At 38.1% G+C, this 26,558-nt stretch overlaps 3 protein-coding genes across 5 annotated transcripts; 1 reads left to right on the top strand and 2 right to left on the bottom strand.

The window, feature by feature from the left end:
* Positions 1 to 207: 207 nt before the first annotated feature.
* Positions 208 to 4,124, bottom strand: LOC131464106 (gamma-glutamyl hydrolase). Its single transcript, XM_058636404.1, has 9 exons — positions 3,869 to 4,124; positions 3,660 to 3,774; positions 2,793 to 2,843; positions 2,626 to 2,710; positions 2,162 to 2,300; positions 1,915 to 2,021; positions 1,167 to 1,260; positions 917 to 1,054; positions 208 to 600 (listed from the first exon to the last, which is right to left on the bottom strand). The coding sequence occupies exons 1-9, from the start codon at positions 3,984 to 3,986 to the stop codon at positions 482 to 484; spliced, it is 966 nt and encodes a 321-aa protein (XP_058492387.1). The 5' UTR covers positions 3,987 to 4,124; the 3' UTR covers positions 208 to 481.
* A 1,398-nt stretch (positions 4,125 to 5,522) lies between these two features.
* Positions 5,523 to 12,583, bottom strand: nmrk1 (nicotinamide riboside kinase 1). Of its 3 annotated transcripts, XR_009241046.1 has the most exons (10): positions 12,543 to 12,583; positions 12,391 to 12,449; positions 9,930 to 10,020; positions 9,807 to 9,855; positions 9,169 to 9,334; positions 7,594 to 7,665; positions 7,402 to 7,508; positions 7,212 to 7,295; positions 6,033 to 6,133; positions 5,523 to 5,770 (listed from the first exon to the last, which is right to left on the bottom strand). XR_009241046.1 is itself a non-coding variant. In XM_058635171.1 (9 exons), the coding sequence occupies exons 1-9, from the start codon at positions 12,573 to 12,575 to the stop codon at positions 6,123 to 6,125; spliced, it is 672 nt and encodes a 223-aa protein (XP_058491154.1). In that variant the 5' UTR covers positions 12,576 to 12,583; the 3' UTR covers positions 5,523 to 6,122. The 3 variants fall into 3 exon arrangements, 2 of the variants coding, with proteins under 2 accessions (XP_058491154.1, XP_058491155.1); XM_058635171.1 differs by having other exon boundaries at positions 5,523 to 6,133; XM_058635172.1 differs by lacking the exon at positions 12,543 to 12,583 and having other exon boundaries at positions 5,523 to 6,133; positions 12,383 to 12,447.
* Positions 12,584 to 13,288: 705 nt separating this feature from the next.
* Positions 13,289 to 25,977, top strand: ostf1 (osteoclast stimulating factor 1). The gene is made up of 10 exons (XM_058636931.1): positions 13,289 to 13,444; positions 19,623 to 19,669; positions 20,320 to 20,370; positions 20,722 to 20,785; positions 20,959 to 21,012; positions 21,168 to 21,275; positions 21,562 to 21,611; positions 23,207 to 23,285; positions 23,468 to 23,566; positions 24,940 to 25,977. The coding sequence occupies exons 1-10, from the start codon at positions 13,411 to 13,413 to the stop codon at positions 24,996 to 24,998; spliced, it is 645 nt and encodes a 214-aa protein (XP_058492914.1). The 5' UTR covers positions 13,289 to 13,410; the 3' UTR covers positions 24,999 to 25,977.
* The last annotated feature ends 581 nt before the right edge of the window (positions 25,978 to 26,558 follow it).

The following is a 26,558-nucleotide window of genomic DNA, read 5'->3' as shown; positions in this document are numbered from 1 at the left end:
TTTGCAAGTTACCCTTGCTTTCATTTCATTCCACCTTGATTCCTTTGCTTCCAAGCGTGCTGTGCTAGTGAAGTGCTACAGCCTATATAGGGTGTCAATCCCGGCCCACTCCACCCACAGTCACATAAAAAAAGCCACATGCACTCAAAGCGGCATGGGTTGCCAGACCACCAGCGCAATTACCTACAAAAACAGTACGCACACGAGGAATGTTATTATATTTAATTTGCTTTCTGATGAAAATGATTGACATCCCTGCATTTCAGTTGCAAAAGCAAAGCGCTCGAGTGCAAGGTCAGTCCTCTTATCCTTTCTGAACAGCCCACACATTTCTGAAGTCTGTTTATTTCAGTCCACGCACTGATTACAACCAGCAGACTGTGTGTGTGTGTGTGTGCGTGTGGGTTTAACTGATGTGTTGCACTTAACAATACAATAAAATACAATACAATATATAAACAAAATAAGCCTCTGGAGGATCTCAGAAGAAATAAATCTGCTCATATGCAGTGAAGTTTGCAGCATAAACAGGTGTGTAGTTGTAAATCAGTGATGAGGCCTCTTCCATGGGATTATCAAAGTGATGTGAACTTCTCCGTCCTAAACAAAGCAGGAGAGAGAAACATGTAAGGTTTTTTTTTTTACAAGGAATCTTTATAAGGAAAGCTCATGCTTGCTCTTTCTTTCTTTCTATAGTATATCTATATATCTATAAGTATATGTATATATATGTATATACATATATGTATATATATATACATATATATGTGTATATATATATATATAATAAAATAAGGAATGGCTCTTTCATTGCATTCAATACTGTGACTAATTTGCATGGTATTTATCATCATGTTCTGCATTGTACAACATGTTAAAATAAAAAAGGATTAATAACATGTGTTCATCATTTTACCTTGATTAACAAAAAACTCAGCCAATCGCGATGATAACTGCATAGCATGGAGCGAGTGAGGATAGTTGAGCTTTGAGTCCCACTGGAATCGATTCACCTCCGGGTGCCACTGCACTCCATAGAATGGATATCTCTTTGCTGTCATGGGGAGCAAAATATTAATAAAAAATATGCATATTGTTTTATTACAACATGAGGACAGTTAAATTGCTGCGTTAAAAAAAGAAAAAAATTAAAATGATGCTCTGACCTTCTATGGTTGAGACAAAGTGAGCTCTGTTTTCGGCGATGTTTGTTGACAAGATGGTAAAGAAATTCTGCAGCTTTTTGTTTTCCTGGAAAATCTGTAGGAACATTTAATTTAATGAATATTTAATATTTAATATATTAATTATTATTAAGGCATGTATTGTGACATTTCTTGTTGCCATGGGATCATAATTATGGGTCAAATCTTGGGTACACAAACAGATGTAGATTAAGTAAATCAGCCTTGACCAGGAGTCTGCAACATGCGGCTCTAGGGTCTCATGTGGCACTTCAGCCCCTCTGCAGTGGCTCCATATAGCTTTGAAAAACACCTCTTCTTTAGGGATCAAGGTCAGAAATAAAAGTGTTTTAATATTTTGTGGGTCACGTCCAATGTTTAATGTCACATGCGGTATTAAAAAGCCTTGACAAACTTTTGGTAGTTCTTAGATTTCATAAATGTAACAAAATTGTGTCCTTTAAATATACTTCATACTAATTTTCATACTAAAGGTTTCAGAACCCTGTTGTAGACTAACCATGTCGTTTACAGTTATGCTAAATAAATATAATATCTACAAACTTCATATGTATACATTTACATTTGTGTTGGCAAACAAAGAGCAGCAATAATCCCCCCCAAAAAAGATTTCTTGATGATTAAATGATCAGATTTACTTTCTCAGCACAGTAAAGGGAAAAAAAAGAACATGTAGAGTGAAATATAGTGTTCAGTGCTTTGTCTTTACCTTCACAGTCAGTCCATAGTGGTGAAAATTGCCAGTCAGAGGTTCTTGGGTCAATATCTTCATAAACTCATCAGAGAAACCTGTAAACATCCGACTGGAATAGGCTTCTGCAAGTATATCAGGACCAAACAACTCCTGATGAGTAACTTGACTCTACTGACACTAAGTGGTAAAATTCAGTACATGCAGTTTTTCAGTGTACAAGTTTGCCAAACAATGAAATGCTCCACTTTGAGTCTAAACTCACCTGTGGTCAGGTTTAGGGGCAGGGCTATGTTCTCAGCTGTGGTTTTTTCCAGCAGATTTTCTCCAGCCACCAGCACAGTCAGAAGCTGCATGCCCATGCATGTTCCCCATATCGGGAAGTAGTCTCCTGCATTGTTGGCCTGAAACACAAAACGCAAAACACAAACAATCACAGAGAGTGTTCACCTTTTTGTGAAGAATTGTGTCTTTGAAATGACTCAGCACAAAAGTGTTGTTAACAGCTTCATACGTTCATAAATGGTCTGAAATGACTGCTATCGGTCGATTTTGTGATATCGGTATCACCGGGCACAAAAAGGTGGTATCGTCCCATCGCCTAATATTTAGACAGGTTTAACATCAGTGCAAGCAAACTGATCAAAACCAGGGTAAATCTTTCTCTCCTAATACCAGTAATACTAATAATAATTTAAAAGATGTGTTTAGACAGGTATAAGTGCAAACCTTTAGAGCGAGCTGGTAAAAAATCTTCGCCACCCTGGCAAAGTCTGATGTCTCCAAATCTACAGCGCCACCGATGAAAATCAAGCTGTAGAGACATCACGCAGTCAAATGTAGTAACTGTATTCATTTAATATCCTAACATTTGTAGTTGCATCACTGCAGCTCACCCATTAATTTTCTTGAAGATTTCTTCATATTCTGCAGTAGTATGGGTCAACCTGCAAACAAAGAAGTGTATTGTTTTACATAACAGAGACAGAACTTGTCTTCTTTTGACACTAACTAATTAGTAAGGGATTAAATATGTCTATGCAATCAATGCAAACATTATTCCTAAAAGGAGCCATCTGTAAATAAACTACATTACTCTAATATTACTTATTAACTGTTTCATCCTGGGTGAGACAGTGGAATCTGCTCACTAAAAGTAAAACGTACAGTGCTTAACAAATGTATTAGACCAGCACACAATGTAAGGTTTATACCACAGCATTGATTAAAAAAAAAAAATGTAATCTCTGTAATGGTTAATACACCAGTATGTAGAAGCTTCTGTGATATTTTTACTGCTAAAGTATAATTGTTTTTAACAAAAAAACAGGAAAAAATCAGAAAGCACAATATTAATTCCTGATTAAGATGTCAAATGATAGTTATTTGCTTGCATTCCTGAACAGAGACATTAGTTTAAGTGGTTGGCTGTTATGCTTGATTAATTTAATTTCATTAATCTCAGAGAAGAAGCCCAGTGAATCGGCTGAAATCTGGGTATAAAAAGGTGAATTGAGTTTGTTATTTACCAAATAAATAACAATAACATTGTTAGTCTTAAACACGTTTTTGAGTTTTTATGACTGGCAATGTGCATCTGTAAATAAACTATTATTATCATTCTAAAAATTACTAATTAAAGAGTCCCTAAAGTGGTTTCTGCTCACTGAGAGTAAAATGTACATTGCAGACATTACAGAGCTTCAGGCAAACTAACAGTGTTGTAAACACGACAGCAGAGCAAAAAAAATAGAGGTTTCCACCTGATAGGCATCACTCTGCTACCCCCAGACTCAATGTATTTGACGTAGGAGGCAGGTATGTAGGTCTTGCCGAAAGGTTTCATGACGTCGTCGGAAACTATCTGAGTCAAAATCCCTGCAGCACAAGAACACGAGAACGCTTAGAGCTCACTTTTATCGGCACTTATAGGCACTTAGAGTCAGTGTAGAGCACACTGTACTGTACTTACCGATCACAGGTCTGTCATTCATTACTTCCTGTTTCACTGTCGCCGGCATTGCTCTGCTGCTGCAGACATAACTGACAAAAAATAAACCCACAAGTGATGAATGTCCCATTCTGGACATGTTTTCCTCCTCAGCTTCTTCCACCCAGGCAAGGTTCAATTTTCACAAATCAGCCCTGCGTGTGGCTGTGAGAGAGCAGTGGCTCATGAACATGCACTGCAGCAACATTTATATGGCTCAAGGTCGTCGGCACAGGGAAGTAAGGAATACCCAAGATTTACATGTGACAACATCTGTACTGAATATACCGGTCAGGCGAGTTCCCTGCTGAGACAATCAGAAATATTCTGCTGACGCCGTGGACTTTTTGGAAACATTTTAAACATTTTTATTGTTTAGGAAGTGATTGGGTGGCTCTGTGGGTGAGAGGTGGGTTGTGTAACAGTGGAAAACAAATGCAATACTTAAGGACATTAAAGAGACACATTGCACAATTAACGGTGCTGTTGAACAGGTCTAGGGTAAATAGGGTTTACGTGACAGGGAGGTTAGTGCACAGGTGTGCACATGCTGAGCGCAAACACCACAAACTCCGGTTTATTATTAGTACTATTACTGTTATTATATCCGTACAGATATTATGATTAAATGGTGCTTGATAATAACTCATGTATATGGGTTCGAGATTGATGGTGGTAAGAAAAATTTTAATGATTGTGCATGTTTATTGTCTAGTGTAAGCATGTACTTACTAAATACTAAACTATCGTGCAATAAGATATACATTTGCATAATGAACACTTTGTTTGTTGGAGAAATCAATTATTGAGTGGGAAGTAGGAGCTAATGAGCATGAGCTTCTTCCTAATAATTTTCAGACATAGTAGTGATAGTTAATATTGACTGTGTTTTCAAATGTTGTTGTTTATTATTATAGTTCTTTGTTGTTGTGTGTTCTAATGTGTCTGAAATAAAGTAAAGGTAAAAGTATTACAAGTGAAATCCCCCACACTGTTTACTCTGTGTATAATACGCCCGCGTTGTACTTATATTGGGTTAATCACTGTTTACATTATACATATTTTATTACTTGTAATTACATTATTATTATTATTACAACAACAATTCCTGATATCTATAATCGACGGTTACCATTAATTACCTTTCACATTTTCTTGCAATTTTCCCCACTTTGTAACACATTTTTAACGTTTAACCTTTACAAATCAATATAGTACTTCAAAACCTTTTTGTGATAATGCTGCGTGTGTGTGTTTAATGGAAATCTGCTTCATTTCCGTCTGTAGACTTATGGGGTTTTTATGGAGTATGATTCTGAAATGTGCTTATTTTATTATTTTTTATATAGTATGTACGGCTGCCGACCTTGTGATACAGAATTCTGTGTGTATTCTTACAGGACAACACACTTTATAGTGTGCATTTATTGTAATCAAGACATCTCTACAGTAGAGTAAGAAGTTAAATGTCTTATAACAGTTTAAACATTAACAGACGGTGAGGTAAAAGTTAAAAGTGGTCTTTGAGTTATTCATATAAAAAGAATAATTTAATTTGATTATTTTGTAAATGCTCCAAGATTACTAAAACAGATTTCTATAACGGTGAGTACACTTGAAAATAACGACACTAAGATCTGATTTGTCTTTATTTATGCACAATCAAAGATAAACACTGCGTGGTAGGATTATTGTAAATAGTCAGTCACTACTTTGTCTGCAGTGCATCACATTCAGCCACCAGGTGGCGACAACAGACATCAATCACACATTTCAGCCAGCACCTCAGTCTTCTTTCTTCAAATTATCAAGAGCAGGCCACAATCACTTGATATTTCAAACATCCACATGTGTGTATTGTGTTTGTGAAGCTGGATACGGCAGCTTAAAAAAATATAAAAATATCAACAATCATGATCAACAATCAAAAATATAGAATGCACTGAGGTGACATGTCCTGATATAAAAAACAGTTCTACATTTAGTACCCAATTCATTAAAGAACAATAAAACATATATTTTTAGGTTTTCTAACTTTACAAAACTGACCATCTGATTTAGAGACATCAATTTCACTGACATGATTTTGACAGCCTTTGTTCAGTTGTCCACTACAATGTCGCTTAAGTCTCATTTACTAGTTTACCTCTACGCTTTTTTGTGTACTTCTTTCAATGACACATTTCTCCACACTCATGGCAGCAACTGTCTCCATCTTCACAAGAGTCCAACTTCTTCAGTCTTTCTCTGCAGAAATGCACAAAAAAAAAAATCACTAAATTGCCACATGAAGCACGTTATACTCTTATGAGAGTAAGTTAGGTCAGCATATTAGAGTTTGTCTAATATGAGTTTGTCTCCCTCTCTGTCTCTATGAATTCATTCATAATCACACGCTTGAATTTTTTTGGTCTTATGACTTCAATATAAAGAAAATTAAAGCTGCAAGCAGCATTGTGTGGGCCCTCACAGCCGTCACCCTGCCAGCAGGTGGTGCTATGTCCTTGACTCAGTTTTCATGTGCTTACATTTCCTGACTGGTTTTCTTATCTTGCGTGTGGAGTGTAGAGCTGATTCGTCAATATACAGCAAAGTTACAGACCACCTCCTGTTTTATGGCAAATGGTCGGAATTCACCAAAATTCTGATGTTTACCGTGGCCACACCCTTTTTGAATCTGCAAGACCTTTTGAAGTGTCTAGTACAAATTGGTGAATATTTTACATTGGTAGGATTAACAAGCTCAGACGATTGGGTTCATTTACGAAACGTGCAAATCGGCCTAGATGAATGCCAAATTCAAAATGGACAACTTCCCATTGAGTTGAGGCCATGGTCCCTATATGCTTTTTTCTTCATCTTGGGCTGGGACATGTTTCCACCAAGTTTGCTTTGTCCTACCGGGTTTCACCTTTGGGGGTGCTACCGAGCCATTCTGTACCACTTTTATGTATTTACTGTAAATATTTCTCCAGTTCTGATTTGCGTGCCAATTTTTGTCCATTTTCAGCAATGTTTAGGGCCTCAAAAATGCGATAATTTGGAGAGAAAGTAAATAAATTCCAGGAATTCCCATAGGTCCTCACAGCGCTGTGTGAGTGCTTGGGCCATAACAAAGTCAGGTGTGTGTTTTCACAGATGTATGAAAGTTCTGAGTCTGGATTGTCTCAAACTAAACATGATCCATCCATTACTACATTCATTTAGGTTGTAAATATGCATAATATGCTCACACTGCCCACAAGAAAACTTGTGAGTGCTGTAGATTGGACTCATGGAATAATGTGTAATTTCAATGTTTATTTATTTTTTTACAACAACTCACCCCTGAGTCTTTCTATTTCCTCACAAACATCATGACACACTGCGGCCAGCAGCTCTTCCTTGGGTTTTAGTCCATCTAAAATGACTGCATTTTTAAAAAAAGTGTAGAAATCATCAGTGTCATTAATTCTATTTTAAATACTAGAACACAATTGTCATTATTTATGGTCTGGACAACATAAAAAGCTTACCAATGTCAGACACAGTGATGTCCATCTCCTGGCGGTTTTTCAGATACATTGGCCACACGTATCCGTCAAAGTAACCAGAAGGATCCGGAGGCTTGTACACCCTCACACTGTCAATTAAAGAGCAGCAGAGGGTCAAACTCACAAACAATTAAAAAGTAGAGAAAACATTTATTCTGATTCATTCCGATTTACCTTCGCCTCCTTTTGCAGACGTCGTAAGGTATTTCCATGAAGTACCTTCTGTCAAACAGCTCGTTCAGAGGTCTGATGACATAAACACCTGTGTCACGTTTTGTGCATACATGACAAACAACTTCTTCTTTTACTTTTCCTTTCGGCTGCTCCCTTCAGGGGTCGCCACAGTGAATCAACCAAGGATGGAGGTATCCCCCTCTCTCACACCAACTATCTTCATGTCCTCTTTCACTACATCCATAAACCTTCTCTTTGGTCTTCCTCTAGACCTCCTGCCTGGCAGTTCCAACCCCAGGATCCTTCTACCAATATACTCACTATCCCTCCTCTGTACATGACCAAACCATCTCATTCTGGCCTCTCTGACCATATCTCCAAAACATCTAACATGTGCTGTTCCTCTGATTGACTCATTCCTGATCCTATCCATCTTCGTCACTCCCAAAGAGAACCTCAACATCTTCATCTCTGCTACCTCCAGCTCTGCTTCCTGTCTTTTCCTCAGTGCCACTGTCTCTAGACCATACAGCACCGCTGGTCACACCACTGTCTTGTATATCTTTCCTTTCATTCTGGCTGATACTCTTTTATCACGCATTACCCCTGACACTTTTCTCCACCCATTCCAACCAGCTTGAACACGTTTCTTCACCTCCTTTCCACAATCTCCACCGCTCTGGACTGTTGACCCTAAATACTTAGAATCCTCCAGCTTCTTTATCGCCACTCCCTGTAGCCTCATGGTTCCACTTGGGTTCCTCTCATTCACACACATACATTCTCTCTTGCTGCGACTAACCTTCATTCCTCTCCTTTCTGGAGCATATCCTCATCTGTCAGTCTGTCCATCACCACCGCAAACAAGAAGGGACTCAGAGCTGAACCCTGATGTAGTCCCACCTCCACCTTGAACTTCTCTGTCACACCTATAGCACACCTCACCGCTGTCTCACAGTTGGCATGCATGTCCTGCACCAGTCTAACAGACTTCCTCATACAGTACCATAGTTCCTCTCTCGGCACCCTGTCATAGGCTTTTTCCAGATCTACAAAGGCACAATGCAGCTCCCTCTGACCTTCTCTGTATTTCTCTACCAGCATTCTTAAAGCATATACTGCATCTGTAGTACTCTTTCTAGGCATGAAACCATACTGTTGCTCACAAATGCTGACTTCTGCACTCAGTCTAGTTTCCACCACTCTTTCCCATAACTTCATTGTATGGCTCATCAACTTTATTCCTCTATAGTTACTGCAATTCTGAACATTTCCCTTATTCTTAAAAATGGGCACCATCACTTCTCCATTCCTCAGGCATCCCCTCACTCTCTAAGATCCTGTTGAATAGTCTAACCGGAAACTCTACTGCCTCCTCTCCTAGACACTTCCAAACCTCCACATGTATATCATCAGGGCCAACTGCCTCTCTGCCACAACAACAACATAAAATAATAAATAAATATTATTGCTCCCTCTTGTGTTTATACGCTGATTTAAATGTGTGAATATCTGGACATTGCTTGTGTTTATCCCCCCAATGAACATTTTTAATTTTGGACTCAGTGTGTGTACCTGTAGTTGAAAATGAGGAATCCCTCCACGATGAGCACAAACACATCTGTATCTGTCGCTGTTGTGAGTTCTGGGTTTAAGTCTCGCTGCCTCATAAACCTCTCAGGATCTTTTTGCCACGAGTCGATGTCGCTCATCATCGTATCCATGTCGAGAGCACCGAGCACTGACACACAACACAGTGACACTACTGTACTGTACTGTAAAATCTTAGGGCATCAAGGATAACTTGTGAGTAATAACAATTTATAAGAGAGTTAATTAGTGAATGAGAGTGAACGATTTGTTTTTTTTATGTTGGCCCTGGACTGACTACCTGTGCAGGGTGTTCACCACCTTTTGATGAATGAATACATTTATTAGTATTATTATTATTCACCATTTAATCATCCATCTAACGGTCCATCATTTACAGGTGAAGAGATGAACCAAATTGCTTACAGTAAACGTGGCACGATATGATCTTGTCTGTGTGCATTTTCTTTGAAAAGAAGATCAGTGTGTTTAGAGAGGATTTGCTTCCTGAAAGGTCGAGGCGGCTTTTACACAGAATCGTAGACAGTCTACAAATCCTGTTTAAGCTTTTGTGACTTTAAATTTAACTCTAGGGAAACAAAATGATGATGATGTGTTCTTACTGTCATATTGTTTAAACCCATTGTCGTCCTCTGGAACGACAGAATCATCCTGAAGAAAAAAGACAAAACAGAAATAATTTCCAGCATGTGCAGTATAATACAATCTGAACAATAGTGTCATACCTTAAAATATGAATCCTGCGCAATGATGCAGCTGTTGGGTATCTGCTGGTGGAGACTCTTGGAAAGAGTCGACTTCCCACCGTTGGTCATCCTGAAAAAGAAAAACACTTTATGTCTTCTGTTGCATTTATACATTTAAAAAAAACGGGTGAAATATAGTTACACTTTGAAATATCTCCATCAAGATTTATTCTGCACTAGACATGGCCTTATGCAGATTAAGGTACTTCAGTTATTGCATTTACTGTATGTGAAGTAACTTAATGTGTCTGAATATATCTTATTTTTTTTAGGGATGCATGATGTTGGACTTTGTGCCGATATCTGCTATATAAGGAGTGACCGATACTGATATATACACGGTCATTTTGTCTCTTCTGTATATTTTTTATACTTGCAGCAGATGCAGATATTAATTTTCTTCATTGAAAAAATTAAGTAAAGGTAAAAAAATAACATAACATAAAGAATATAAACCAGTATTGCTTCCAGTTTTGATAAAGTCTTTATAATCTGACTGTTATACATCACACCCCTCATCAAGCATCAGTTGGGACTGCGGCTGCAGTTTACTTTTTTTATTGTGACATCACACATGTGGTCAGAGGTGAAACTAACACCCAACTGCTCTGAACCACCAGTGGTGGTGGGTGTGGTCCACAGAGCAACACACTTCAAAATACTCACATGTCATGATATATCTAATAAAAGACTGGTTAGTTATTATTATATCCAAAAACAAGGTTATGGTTATATGATTTTATGTTTTGTTTTTTTTGACATTTTCAGTAATAACCAGTCTTGTATAAAAGGGATACTAGTACAAGTATCTTGAACATGACTTTGGTAGAAGTTGAAGTCACTTTTTATAATATTACATATTATATTAAAAGTCTTAAAGTATAATATTTTCTGATATAAAATGTACTTTAGTTTTAGAGGTAAAAGTAAAAATATTAGGGTTGAGCCATGGTAGCTCAGTGGCAGGGCAAATATTTGTTCAACTGGAAGGTGTTGGGTTCAATTCCTGGCTCTATACAGTATGTGTCCTTGAGCAAGACACTTAACCCCATGTTGCAGCATGTGAATGACTATTAAAGATGTGTGAATGGTTTTAGTGTAAAGCAGCTCATCAAGACTAGAAAAACACTACTTATTTGGCAGGAACGAGTAGCAAAGACAATTTGTGCAAATGTAGTGGAGTAGAAGTACACAGTTTATTTAGGAAATGTAGCAGAGTAAAAGTAAAAGTTTCTAGAAATACAAATAACAAAGTAAAGTACATTACATATCTTGTACAGTAACAACTGTGCAATAGCAATAGTAGTAGAACATGTATTTTGGTCTAAATCAAGATAAAAGGTCCAGACCTTTGTGCCCAAACCTTTATTTATTTTATTTTGGAAAAAAAGGGGGGCGGTACACATAAATGAACACTGACACTAAATGTTGCAGTTGTATTAATGGCTCCATGTTTTGATGTTTGTCTGTAGTACATGATCAGTCATTTTGTGGATATGGCATATGTGGAAGATTTTTTAAAAGAAGACGAAGAATCTACAGTAAGATAATTTTGACCCTGAGGACTCTGTGTGACCTTTTTTCTCTAGATAAACCAACTCTTATCAGTCTCTGTTCTGTTGCCTCATGGTTGTCATGTGACCTGATAATGTTCCTGCTGCATGTCATTTTGGCCAATAGGCAGTGTTGTAATGTAACAACGTACAAATACTTTACAAAAAAGTACAAAATGAATGTATCTGTACTTTACTTTGTTATTTATAGTTCTAGCAACTTTGACTACATTCCCTAAATAAATGATGTACTTTTACTCCACTACATTTCCAGTAACTGTCTTTATTACTCGTTACTACCAAATAAAATCAGAAGAAGAGTTGGTAATGGTCGGTACTTATATAAAGCTTTTCTAGTCTTGATGAACTGCTTTACGCTACAGTTTTGACATTCACCCATCTTTCTTACCCATTCACACGCTACAACATTAGGTTGTGTCTTGTTCTAGGTCACATATAGACTAACAGAGCCAGTAATTAAACCCACAACCTTCCAGTTGAAAGACAACTCGACCTACCACTGAATTACCATTTTAATACTTTTTATAATATATTTTATACCAGAAGTAACGTTTGATACTTAAATACAGTAAATGTCATATATTTTACTTAACTAATATTACAAAAAACATTGAATTCAACTTTTACCAAAGTCATTTTTTGCTTTACTCAGGTATCCCTTTACAGTATACTATCCCTTTATAGGTACTTTATACAAGACTGCCAATATGCAACACAGTTGTAGTGTACTTTTCTGGTGCCTCTTTTGTCTCCCTGCATTTCGCACTTAAACGACCAAGAAGCACAAAATAAAGTCTAAATGGTCACTTTAGGTTATGACGTAGACATTCAAAGTGACCCACTAAAGTTCAGTCGTACCGACTTACCCGCCCACTCCCACCAACAGTGTCTTCATGTCACCTCGTTGTGTCGCTCCCTGCAGAATATGTGACACATTAAAGTGATTAAACCACAATTACTTAACAGATTACTTCAGGGGAAAAGCCTTTGCAAGTTGGCATGCAGCGATATCCTCTATCGTTTCGTGTGTGCGCCTCTCCAACTCTCTCATCCTCTCGTTTCCGCTGTTGAACGCTCCTCATTGGCTCATTGAGCTGCTACGTCATCAAGGACCCGCCCATTGAAGACAAAAAGATTAACACGAGAATATGAATGAATGTTCACATAAAAACAAAGTCAATGAATTAAATGAGCGAATCAATAAATAAGAATAAATAACAAATACATTGTATTTATTAATTTATTTTTACTACTATACTTTATTATATGTTATATCAGAGGTGTCAAACTTGCAATTTCATGTTTTCATGTTTAAATGTTTAAATTTTTAAATGATCACATGGTGATATATCTTCAGTCTGTAGAATATGATGCAAACAGTTCAGGACAGGTAATTTGACACACATTCTGGCACATTTAGTAATATTGCGCCTCTTGCAATTTGAAAATTGCTATAGGCCATATTGCGATTTTGATAAAAGTTGTTATCGCAGTATTAAGATGGAATATTGTGAATATTTTTTTTATTTTTATTTATTTATTTATTTTTAGCTTTTATAACTTCTGTATTTTATATAACTTTCTGAATGAATGTAGTGATTTGAAAAAACAAATGTAAAATAGTCATGAGTGTGTAACTGATGAATAATAAGAGTTAAACTACCTATCTCTACATATATTTATCTATCTATATATACATACATATGACTGTACATTGATTTATGCTCCACAGAACTGTCTTTACCTGGAGTGCTTTGCGCATGCGCAGACTAACTTTTCCGCCGCCTCACTCAACTTCCTCATTGGTAGTGATAGTCGTTTGTGCCCCAGATATCGCACAGAAACACGCAGGGCGCTTGGTTTTGTTGTATTTTCGAGCCTCACAAATGTCGAAACCTCCTCCTAAGCCGGCCAAACCAGGTAAGACTTCCACGTTATCAAGAAACGTGATTAAATATTGTGCTGTGGGCGTTTGTTCGAGGACAACACACCTTGTGAAGCGTCGTGGGCGTGCGGCGATGAGCGCCTCAGTCTGTGCACAATTCTGTCGTTTGCCTGTGAAACTTTCAACACGCAGTAGAAAGAAATTTTCATTAATATTGTCGTTATTGTTCATTATAACTTGTGGAGTGGAGCGCGTGCGCGCGTGTGTGTGTGTGTGTGTGTGTGTTGAGTGACAGGCTAAATCCAGATCTCCTCTCCTCTACAGGCCTGATTGTGCAGGGTCACTTCCCTCATTTCACTCACTCGTGCACTGGAGAGGGTTGTCATTCAGTGGCTTCAGGTCGAAGGACTGTGTGGTCCCTGAGGCTGGCCTTTAACTTCCTGCATTCTCAGTCTGTGCTGCCGCAATTAATTGATTACTAAATTGAAACTTTGAACATACCATGGTTGTAGGTGTATTTCAGAATCGATTTATCTACTGGGATGTTCATGCAAAAAACTGATCTGTAAGGTTTACAGAGAATGGATCAAAAAGGAGATTGGCGACTATAGCTGGGGACACACTACACAACTTTCACAGTCTTTACTGACTGGGGGTTCACTCTAACCGACTTGTTTCAGCAGACTGAGGATCACACATTTAACGACTGCAGCTGATGAGGGATCACTGACTACATGATTTGTCAAAACAACTGAAAGCAGCAAACTCTCGGAAGAGAGTGACTGTGCGAAGAGTAAACAAACATGGACGACAAACGGTTGTTTGCTCCGAGAAATTGCAATTGGGTTAGTAATCGGCACACTCTACCCGACTGCGCCCAGAGTCGGCTCAAAAAATTCAAATACGTGTTTGAATGAATGAGACCGAGTTCTGCTATCCTCACACACAACCTGCCATGCTGACTGCCCCCAACTAGTGCTGACTGGTGCAGACTCTGCCCAACTGTGAATCGTGTGTAAAATCGGGCAAAAAATCTCTCCAGCTCAAGTTAATGTAAGAGGTAAAAGAAAATGGCCAGAGTGGACAGGCCACTGTCACTCCAAATACACTTTCCTTACAACCAAAGGTTAGGGTTACCTAACCCTAATCCTATTCAGAAGACCATCTCTTAAAAAGCAAAACCTATCGTCAAATCTCAAAGCAGATGATCAGAAGACCACTCTGCCCACTAGGGAGTACCTCACAGTATGATATGATATATATATATATATATATATATACACATATAGCGATACATCACGATATCTGTCTAACTGAAGAAAACAACGTGTCCGTGAAAAGTGCAGGATTTCTCCATTTATTCACAACATTGAGAACAAAGTACATTAAGTCTAAGTATTGAACGAGGATGGAGCCTCTCTTAACGCAGCTTTCTCCATCATTATCCTGCCGTAAACCCTCTTCTTCAGCCAGGTTACTTCCACCCAACTTTCCCTCATTCGTTTCAACAGCGCCACCGCAAGGAGACATCAAGTAGTGACGCCTGGCGAGTGAAACTGGCAGGGACTGTTTACTTTAGAGCGCCTTAATTTGTTAATTAAAATGTCAATATTAATAGATGGACCTGAGCTTGCAAACCAACAGTGTCCACACATTCTACACATGAATATCTTTCCTGGGTTTTAATCTATACACCCAGAGAATTTAATCCAAATCAAATTTACTGTGGAATTATGCTACTCTCAAACAAACATGGTCGAAACATGCATAGTAACTAGAGTCTCCCACAGTGTCAATACTCTCTTATCTCTCAACATTAACACATATTTAAAACAAAAAATCCTGAATCCAGGTCTAGATCACCATTAAAACCTGGTGGCCATAACATACATCCCCCAGAAAATGTAACTAAAATCTGTCCAAAAAGCCAATTCAATATAATCTTCACTTTATAATCACTTATGAAAAAAAGAAAAGTCACAGATCCTTAAATGTGAAAGTCTATAGTCATATGAACGCAGCTACCAAGTGTTTCAGCGCTATTAGTTAAAAAAGTCATTACTTCAGGGAAAATACAGAATACGTCAGTGTGGTCTAAAAATGTCACACTTTTTCATGAAAAAATAGGGAAGTGTGTTGGGTTGTAAACCCTCAGGTGGCAGAGACTGCATTTTATTATGTAAAACTTTCAAGACAAATGCAGTTTAATGTAAAATGTTAAAACGTCGTCCATAGTTTGTGCATCCTAATTCATAGGATGCACAAACTATGGACAACGTCTCCAAATGACCAGTAAGTTCAAATTAAATATATTTCTGAACAGCTCATTATAACCTTAATGGATAAAGACAAGGGTGTTGTATCATTTGTTGTATTATACATATGTTTTTGTGAGGTGTACCTATTAAACTGGCAAATGAAATTCTAAGGACACATACAAGTGTTAGGGGCTGTCACTGGTGAAAAAAGGGAAATCTGAATCACCCTTTATCATTATCTAAAAGCTGTTGGTGTTGTGTGATGTCATTCAGTGCATGTTTATTCATGAGTTGACTCAACGATGTCTCCTGGAGTGTGAGGCGGTGAGATCATTTGTCCTGACAGATGGCTGCCGGATGTATTAAACAATACGGCTGATACAGCTTTATCTGTATAATAATAATTTACATGCAGGATTCAGACATGTAGAATGTAAAAACACACCTCTCCAGAGTACAGAACATCCCAGAATTAAGGTGTCGGGTACCTGAATGTCAGAATTTTTAGTTGAGTAGTCACCCAGATCAGGCATGTTTTTTCAAGACTAGAGCTGTTGGCATCACTCGTTCAATAAAATAACACAGATGGGACTCATCGTCAAAAATACACAAGCAAATAAAATGCTCTAATGAAGTTTTACTTTCAAACTGGAACTTTTCTTCGTTTCATGATGTTAGACTGACTAAACCCTTTTCCAAAGAGTGGTGGGCTTTAAAATAAATACACAGAGAACCTGGACTAGTCTGCACAGGCTTTTGTGTGTTTTCGGCGACATGACCGGGCCTGCAGAGGAGACATGCTCTCTGTGTTAAACAGAGCTGTGTCTGTGCAGCAGCTCAGGCTCTTTCAGTGTGAGTCACTGAGACGGGGATGTGTTTCAGCTAAATGGGAACTTTGAGTAACGGCAGAGGGGAGTTATAGCGTTTACATTTGAAACACATTTAACTGTAAATGAATCAGAGGTAGAAAAGATTCTTGAATCACCAGTAGGTAACTGAGTAATCCGATGATTATTTTCTCGATTCATTTATTAATCGTTTGGTCCATAAAATGTTAGAACATGTTGATGAACCTCAAAATGATGTTCTCAAATGTCTTGTTTTGTCCACAAACCAAAACTATTCAGTTTAAATATCAGAAAACCAGAAAATACATACATTTAAGAAGCTGAGAAATTGGAGAACTTAAAATGTTGGCGAATAAAAAATAGTTGTTGATCATTTTACCAATCCATTAAAGGCCACATAGACCGGAAGCTCCAATTAACGCTGCGTTTGTGTGTGTGTATCTGCGTCATTACCTCGTTTATGAAACCCTAAAGTTTCAGAACAACAGTTCAGCCACTGCTGAGAAAATAGTGTTGTATTGTTTTCCTGGGCTCTGCGAAGGTGCTGCACAATACAGTGAAACATCATGCAGTTTAAGTGTGGCGATTATTAACCACCTTTAATAACTAAAAATAATATAAGCACCAATAAAACAAAGATAGAAATCATTGCTTCAAAATAATATTTGTGTTTAGTGAAGCCAGATTGATATATTGGTTTATCACAGAGGCCGGTAAATGTTTTCCCTTATGCTTTTTTGTTTAATAACACATGCAGAAAAAGATGCTTGGGGTAATATAAAAGAATTCAGAGCCTGCTCTGACTCGATTGATAACAATGAGCTCAGCTCAGAAGACAAGGAATCAGAGCCAAGTGATGTAATAAATAGGTTATGGAATGCATCACATTTTTGAAAATTACTAACTAACAGTCCAGCTATTTCCCCATTTTACATGTTTCTACAACATCATCACATTTATTCTGATATTTTTAGCCCTTAAAATGTGGGTGTTGTGAGTTACTGTTTCCTTTTAATCCTTTCAAACCAGTCTGGTCATTCTCCTCTGACACTGGAGAACTGCTACACACTAGATATTTTCAATTTTTCAGACCATATGTGTGACTTAAATCAACTTCAGCAGATCATCTTGACCCCGTCTACATGTCTGAAGGCATTGAGTTGCTATCATTTGCCAGGCTGGTTAGATATTTGCAGGTGAAACGGCCTACTGATATTTTTGATATAAAAACACATCGCTACACAACTGTTTGTAATTGTTTGTAACATGTCCATATGATTTAAAGGACATTATTGACAAATGCAATATGTGCATTTATAACAATAATTGAATGCGTTTTTTGAGCCGTAGAATTCACTTCTGAAACCTAGTGGGTGTGTTTTTGTGTTTTCAGTGATACTCAAAACTGTTTGCAGCCGTCTCACTGTTGCCTCCGTCTGTCTTGACAGAAAACAATCACTTCCTGTGTACAGGATGGGAATGTTGCTGGGCAACACCAGAGCTAAACACAGAGAGTCGTGTGGAGCTAATAGGCTTAATCAACATTACGTGAACTCATTTGATAATGGTTTGAATGGAACAGACAATTGTGAATGTTTAAAAGTTATTCACCACCATTTTAACTTCAAGCTAAAGCTTTGTGCCATCTGTCCAAAGCTCAGTGAACCAGTACCAACTTGACTTGTAGAGTTCTTGAAGAAGTTTTCACCTCTCATCAAAGAGGCTTGATGAGAATTGATGCAGACATTGAGAGTCATTAACATACAGTGCAGCAATCTGTACCTGACACAGTTATGTAGATATCGTCATCCTGCAGACTACTGTAGTTATGCAGTAGTATTTTGTCATTTTAGTATTTCTCTGTGAACTAGTTCGGCCTTCAGCTTAGGCCACAACCACTCTGGTAACATTCCAGCAGCAGAGTCAATTCCAGGCTTCACTGTGATCATCAGAGGCCTGAGAGAGAGCAGCTGCTCACACACACACACAACTAGTGAGGTTTTTTATTGCCCCAGTATGACTACACTGCATGCAAAAATGATTTGTCCTATGTTAGATGCAGTTGTCATTTGCATGAATTTATGAGTGATGTGTTACACTGATTTATTGTGTATATATATATATATATATATTTACCAAAATGAAGCTGTGTTTTGAATTCCCCTGCAGGCAGTGAAGTGACGGCATGTGTGGTTTCACGTAACTCTGCCTATTCTCAAGTGCAAACTTTAGTGCAATATATTAGGGGTGGGTCAAAATATTGAGTTGGTGATGTATCGTTGTCCTTCCATCGTGCACTACAACAATCGATATGCCAGGCCAGATATGGATATTTGAATTAGCAAATTAAGGCGCTCTTAAGTAAACAGTCCCTGCTTCACTCGCCAGGTGTCACTTCATGTCTCCTCACTGCAACGCTGCTCAAATGAATGAGGTAAACTTGGGCAGAAGTTACCTGGCCAAAGAAGAGGGAGTTTACAGGGGGATAATAGTGACCAAAGCTACGTTAAGTGATGCCCCATCCACGTTTAATACATAGACTTTATGCACTTTGTTTTCTGTGTTGTGAATAAATAGAACTTAGCACGGACGTTTTGTTTTGTCAACTCAGACAGATATCGTGGTGTATTGCTGTATGATATATTTATTATCACAAAATCGTGGTATTTTTGGTTTTGTGGACCAATAAACATGCTTGAGCGTCACATGTTGTGACGCATGTCTTGACTAAACCTAGTGTAATGACCTTTTACCAATCCAGGTTCCACTCCAGTTTAAAGTGTAAGATACTCGCACTAAATACTTGACACTTTAACTTGTAGAAGCTGGGTTTTTTATAATATGAGAAACATGTATGTGGTTTTAAAAATACATTTTCTGCATGTGTTCCTAAAAAGTGACAGAGAAATACTGTAAATATGTTCATTAAGCCATTGGTAAAACAACAAATCAAATGATGCCTAACCCTAAAACTTTTGCACAGTACTATACTTTTTGCATGTGAAGCATCTTCCCATGTGCATGTCTAAGACATGGGCTCAGTACTGTCATTTGTCATATGCTTTGTTTTCACTAAATATTTGTTGTTGTTGTTTTCTTTTTACTAGGCCAAATCAAGGTGTTCCGAGCATTGTTCTCCTTTGAACCCAGAACGGTAAGTGCTTTTTATTGAGTGATGAACAAAATGGGATTCCTTATATATAATATATTTACCTATTGAATAAAGTTTTGATTATTTTGATTGTATTTTAATGTTTGTGTATTGTTGATTTAATTATATTAAATATATATATATATATATTGCCTTGTAGAACCACTGTTGAATGGGATGAGGCATGGGCCACTGTATTAAAAACAGAATGAAGGAATCTGTCAGATTATGTGCATTATTAAACAACACAACAAAATATACATCTCCAGCTTTGAAGCAGTTATAGTATAAGGGATGGTGATAATAATGTGATATTCAGTGTGATATTGTGTGCCGTGGGAAAATCTGGATAAATCATGACATTGGAGATGTTACAGCCAATGAATTAGGCCTTTTTTTGACTGGAAAATAATAAAATCAATAATGGGGAGAGACGGTAACTTGTTTTCTGTTGTTTTGTTTGCTCACCCAACAAACTAAGAGTTACACATGAACGTGAGACAATCATTAGTCTCAGTTGTTGGAGAGAAAAGGAGGATGATGTGTGGGTGAGAATATGAGTGAAATGTAACACCAAGGTCAGTGATGGCGTCAGACCACTAAACTTCCTGAGCTGCAGTGACTTTGCCTTTTTTTCTTTATTTTTTTTTCAGCCAGACGAGCTGTACTTTGAAGAAGGAGACGTCTTGTACATCTCTGACACAGTGTGTAAAACTGATTTGTCCCTGTGCCCTGTTTTATTATGATGTGGATTTGAAAACTTCTTCCTCTTTCTTTTGCACTCTTTGCATTTTATCTCTCTCCATTCTCTCCCCCATTTGCACATTTCCCCTGGACTTCATTTTCATTTTTGACTGTTCTACTTTGTCCTCTTTATGTTGACTAATCTGCATGTGGAAAATACTTGTATATTATTTATTTCCTTTATCCTTACTGTCTTTGCTGCTGTGACACTTTACATTTGTAACTGTAAAAAGGACTATGTTATCTTGTTTTTTTTTTTTTATCACAAATATAAATACATGAAGAGATTTCTGAATTGCTGTTATCCCCAGAGTGACAGTAACTGGTGGAAGGGGACATGCAGAGGACGGACGGGGCTAATTCCAAGCAACTATGGTGAGGAGAAAACACAAGACCATATTTACATTTCATTCCAGTGATGTGTATTTTTGTATTTGCCAAATCAATATACATTATGTGTATTTTTTTTAGGCCGACCTATCTCTTGTAATTCATTTTTATCAGTGGATTTTAGACAATAATGTTCATTTTTTTTGTTTTTTTTTAAGTTGGTGAACATGCAGAGTCTATTGACAATCCAATGCACGAAGCAGCCAAACGAGGTGCGTCACCTTCCCTCGCATTTATTCAATTCCCTCGACCTCGTCGTTTCTCTCTCTGTTGAGGAGCCGTTACACTCTCTGTAATATAAGTAACCACCTCCAATCAAACTCTGTTCTTTGTTTTTTCATACACACATATTTCTCTACTCAAACAGGAAACTTGATCTGGCTGAGGGAATGTGTAGAAAACAAGGTTGGAATAAATGGGCTGGATAAAGCAGGAAACACTGCCCTCTACTGGGGATGTCATGGAGGACACAAAGGTAATAATTGATGTATGAAAATACCCACTACTTTTTTACAGCTTCTTCTATCAACACAAGAGTGTTGGCAGTGATTTGTAAGCATGCTGATGTGGCAACAACTTAAATCCCAAACTGTGACATGAAGGCAGATATGTTGTTACAGCGGAAGTTCCGAAAAAACAGGAACTGGTGTTCTAGTGTGTCTGTGCCCCTTCATTGTTCCTGTGTGTTTGTTATGAGAAAAGAGTCTTCAGGTCTTTAGTCTGACAATGAAACAATGATTTATTTTTTTTGTCTGTATCAGATGTGGTGGAGCTGTTGCTAGGCCAGTCCAATGTGGAGCTCAACCAGCAGGTGAGACGCATTTAACAAAAAATAAGAAAAGGTGAAAACCCTGGTGAAGTTCAAGGCCCTGATCACTCCTGATTAAAAAAAAAAAAAAAAGAAAGAAACAACAACATTTTACTGAATCAGTCCTTAACACTTACAGGTAGTACTCAAGTAAATGTACGTGCACAGTTTAAGCAAGATATAGACGCAGTCTGACTAAGACAGCCAAGCGGAAAACTTGCTGAGTCTGTGAAAATGTATTTCTGACTCCACCTCAGTAGCTGTTGCTGTTCCTCTCTATAAGCTAGTGCATATTGAAACAGTGAGATGGCCGTGCTGTGGTTCTAAAGCATTAATCTTGTCTCCGTCAGTCCAAAAGTGGCTCTTGGCCATAGCTTTTCCTCTTGCCGACGTCATCGTATTGTTTGTTCCTTTCCTTTCTTTTCCTTGTTTGTTCTTCTTTTCTTTTCTCCTTCTATTTCCGGGTCAAAGACCATGGAGAACATTTTGGTGCATACGCAGGACGTCTAAGTCCGATTCCGGTCCGACTAAGTGTATATATGCAGGACTAATCGTACTATGAATCGCATTATCCAGGTATGTTAGTCAGACTAAGACTAGCTCGATTTTAGTTGGACTAATGGCGTGTTTCCACCAGCTCAACACAGTTAAGTTGCATTTCCAGTGCCGAGGACAGAGTCTGTCCTCTGGTCATGGAGGAAGAACTGAACAAAGTCACAGCAGTTTCATGCAGCCGTGCAGTGATGACTCCGCCTACGTTGAGTAGCCACTTTTATTTTGTACTGGAAATGCAACCTAAACCGTGCTGACGCGAGGCAAGGCAGGACCATAGTGGAAAAGGCCATTACATGTCATTAAGAAAAGAGAATTATTATCTTAGTCCAACTAAAATTTAAGGAGTGCTCTTCAGCAGAAAAGCACCCTTGACTGATGGAGAGAAGTGCATTAAATGTTTTATTTTATTTATTTACTTGTACTGAACAGGTGAAGCCAAGAAACATCATTAAACAAGCAGAATTCCACCTTACACTAAAGGGTGTTTCCTGAGCTTGACACACATGATGGGTGTTAAAGACAAAACTGAATGTATAATTGAATGAATAGGGATGACTGAAAATGATGCTTTGGTCTTCTTTGTCTCTACCTCAGTCAAAACATCAAGACTTGGAGGATCTAAAACTAAACCTCACCTGCTGTTATTTTTAGTGTTGAATTCTGGATTATAAATAATGTATAATGTTTACTTTGTTCAATACATTTTTAATAATACCAGTAACATACAGGTAGTATCAACCCACACACCATCTGACATGTGATGAGTTAAAATAATAAACAAATAAAATCAAAAGAACCTTTTGAATGCATATTATTTTGTGATTAAACAGTTTGTGATGCTACAAATGCTTGGCTTACAAAAATGTGCCAAGGGCATGACTGCAGTCTAGACTCTTTAGTGTAAGCTGTGGACGGGTCTATGTTCTATTCTGTTGTTTTGAACTTGCAGAGACTTGATTTGCTTCTTGGGTCGTGATCACACATCTTAGTTGCATGTTGGCAAAGTCGAAGCTTGTCAGTGAAGATGAGGTTTTGTGTTTCAGAATAAACTTGGAGACACCGCTCTGCATGCTGCAGCCTGGAAGGGTTACTCTGACATTGTGGAAATGTTGTTGAACAAGGGTGAGTGTCAAACTTTGGCCTGTTGTCATTTTGGTCCTCATATTTAGCCAAATAAAGAACATTAACACAGAGAGGGTTACAGAAAGACCTTCTGCAACCATGTGATTCCAGATTGTGGAAACATATCACCACATTTTGAGGGTTGTTTTCTGTTTATTTAAGTGACAATTTCTTTGTTTCAGATGCGAGGACAGACGTCAGGAACAATGAAAACAAGCTGGCTCTGGAGATGTCCACCAATGCCCAGTGTGCTTCACTTCTCAAGAGGAAGACGGGAAGCAGTAAGTACAGCTGCCAATAGAGGGCAGCCTCACAGCACACATACACACACTATTGGCGCTTTACCACTATACAGTCTCTACTCTACTTGGCATTTCGTTTTCCTCCTCAATGTGGGCGGAGCTGTCATAAGCACGGCTGCAAGATACTGCTGTGAGGTTGTTTTATATGCGACACAAACTAGTGACTAGCAAAAAGTACAGCTGAGCAGGGTTTGAGTTCACGTTGGCAGGCTCTTGGCAGTGCTGTCTCTAAATACACCAGACCCCTCTGTTAAATGTTGAGATTTTGGACATTTCCTTGTTAAATGTTGGCGATTAATGCAAGTTTTCTGGATTTTTAAGTCTTTTTAACTGATCTACAATTCGGCTTTGTTCAGTTTGATTCCTGTGTCGGATGTCGCAGGTACGAAAAAAGTACGAGTAGCCGTGCTACAACTGTAGAGTGGAAACTACAGTCTGTAGTGGGGCCACACACTCATAACACCCTGAGCTCTTACTTGTCAGTGGGAGACGGTTGTCCAGTAAAGAGAAAGTCTCTGCTCTGAAAAATGTGATCATTATTTCTGGATTAACATTATAATCATCCAAGTCAAAAGCTAGAGCTCATGAAACTATCACAGCTTTGGTTTATTGTGGCAGCAGCTGACACACTCTTGTTCCTAGGTATTGTGTAAATGGCATGAAATGGTTAATTTTGTGTGTAAATAAGTCTCTTTTTTTTAACATATTTTTGGGGGTCAGGTCTCCGTTTGCAAGCAGGTGCAAGTAAAGGGCATTGATGTACTGTTACACACAGCTGCTTATCTCTTGTTCATTCAGGGTTTATTATGTAAACCGCACATGCTTAGGATCCTATTTTGCAAAATACATCAGAGATATAATATGTAATAATTCTGCATTAAAATACCTAAAGAATTATGAGACTAATGTTATATATTGTATATAAGTACTGTACTTGCCAAAACATTTCCACTGCCCTTTAAATCCATAGAAATTTTGCGTTCAAGGTAATGACATCATCCACTTGCCTTTGCTATACCTTTGGTTAAGAAATAATCCCAGATTCTCTGAAACATGAGTGAGGTGTGTCGCCATCGTATGTGTCCCAAACTCTGTCCCATGGTTAGATACTAAAGAGAACTTTACGTGAAAAAATGGACCCCCATTTCGCTGAAACATGAGTGGAGTATCGAAATGAATGAAGCAACCTCCTGAAAAGTCAGGAAATATTCAGTATTTCTAGTCAGTGTGTTGATGTTTTCATTGTATCATGTGTATTTGTCACACACTGACACTTACAGTACGTTAATGTACTGTAAGTGTTAATGACGAGTGCACTGCAGTAAGTTAACTGCTCATTTCTCCTCAATCAGGCATCACGCGCACACACAGCAACGCTGAAGAGTATTTGGACGACGAGGACTCAGACTAAGCTGTTGATTGTTGCCACTGTCTTCCACTGGGTTTGGGATTTTCTTTTTGAAGGGGGGAGGTTCATGGAGCTTGGGAGAGTTTTATTACAGACTAAAATGGATTTGCTGCTCTGTTTTCAAACGTAATCCCATTTTAGTTCTATTAATGTATACAAACACCTCGATCCTCGGCCCTATGCATCATACAGTATCTGTGTGAATTTAAAAGCATTGAATTTACGTGTCTTCCAGTTCGCCCGCTTTTGCCAAGTGCATTTTCTAAAGACTTCCATTGCATGCTGTGGGCTGACGGGAAGAATACACAGTACATAGCAGTGGAACAGGGACCCAAGCTTTAACAAGCACATTCCAAGCATAGAGATTATAATTAAAGGCATTTCAACTGGGAATTAAAGTGCCAGTGCAGATTAAAAGATGGATCACGTCTGTGTTTATTCAAGTTTTCACGCTCTACTTAAATTGCCGACCTAGAGAATCATCAACAAGGAACTGTTGACACAGGCTTTTACAGTTTGAGGCATAACTGATAGTTTCCTCTCAGCATAACACTCTGAGACAGTTTCCTGAGTTATTTGCTTGGTCAAGTTTTAGGATGTCACTTATGCAAAAGCAAGGTCCTAGCAGGGGAAAAAAAGTATCTTCCCACTTCCTTACTTTTGTGAGGAAAAACTCACCCGTCACCTGTTTGTGCTGCATGTGTTTTGGTCAGCGTTATAACGTCTGTTAGTTCAGTTTTTACACAGTTAGGTGTTTTTTTTAGGGGTTTAATTTCCCTTCTGGGAGCATTTTTTCTGGTTTTTGTTGCTGCTTTCCGTATTTTATTAAAATAAAAATAAAAAAGTGCCTTAAATAACTGTAACACAGTGTGTCTTCAACTAAGTATGAATGTGAACATGTATTTTGAATTTCTGAAGATGATTTTGTTCTAGATTTCTATCTGCTTTGTCTTCAATCTGCAATAAACCATTTTTAACTTAACTGCCACATCAAACAGAGTACAGGGTTGTGCACCTGTATACTATTTGTGTCTTTTTGATTCCTGGTTCGACCATTCTGTGTCCTGTTACTGTGTGTGTGTGCATGGGTTTATTTTCAGTTTATTCCAGCTCCCAATTTCTCTGAAAAGATAAATAGTATTGACGCAGCGCTGCCCATTACTGAAAAAGTAGAACTTTATAGAGTCTCGCTGCAGAGCCTCTTTCCAAGTCCATCCGAAATCACAAAAGTACCATAGTAAACCAGTGATTGAGGTGAATCCTAACTGTAAAATACCATATCGTAAGACCACATTTGACAATCCGCATTCTCCATTAAGGGCTGTCAACTCTGGAGCTCATTGCCAAACCGAAATCAAATTAATATCAGAAATACAACTGTTTACAACAAAGGTTAAAGGCTTCATCCCACTGTCCAAAACATGCAATATGGATATTAGGTAAATTAGACAGTCTAAATTGACCGTAGGTGTGAGAGTGAATGGTTGTTTGTCTCTATGTGGTCCTGCGATGGACTGGCGAAGTGTCCAGGGTGTGACGCCGCCTATCGCCCTATGTCGTCTG

The sequence above is a fragment of the Solea solea genome, chromosome 8 (genome assembly GCF_958295425.1).
Source record: "Solea solea chromosome 8, fSolSol10.1, whole genome shotgun sequence".
NCBI classification, from domain to species: domain Eukaryota; kingdom Metazoa; phylum Chordata; class Actinopteri; order Pleuronectiformes; family Soleidae; genus Solea; species Solea solea.
Note: the sequence above shows the minus strand (reverse complement) of the source record. Positions and strands in the feature narration are given on the sequence as shown.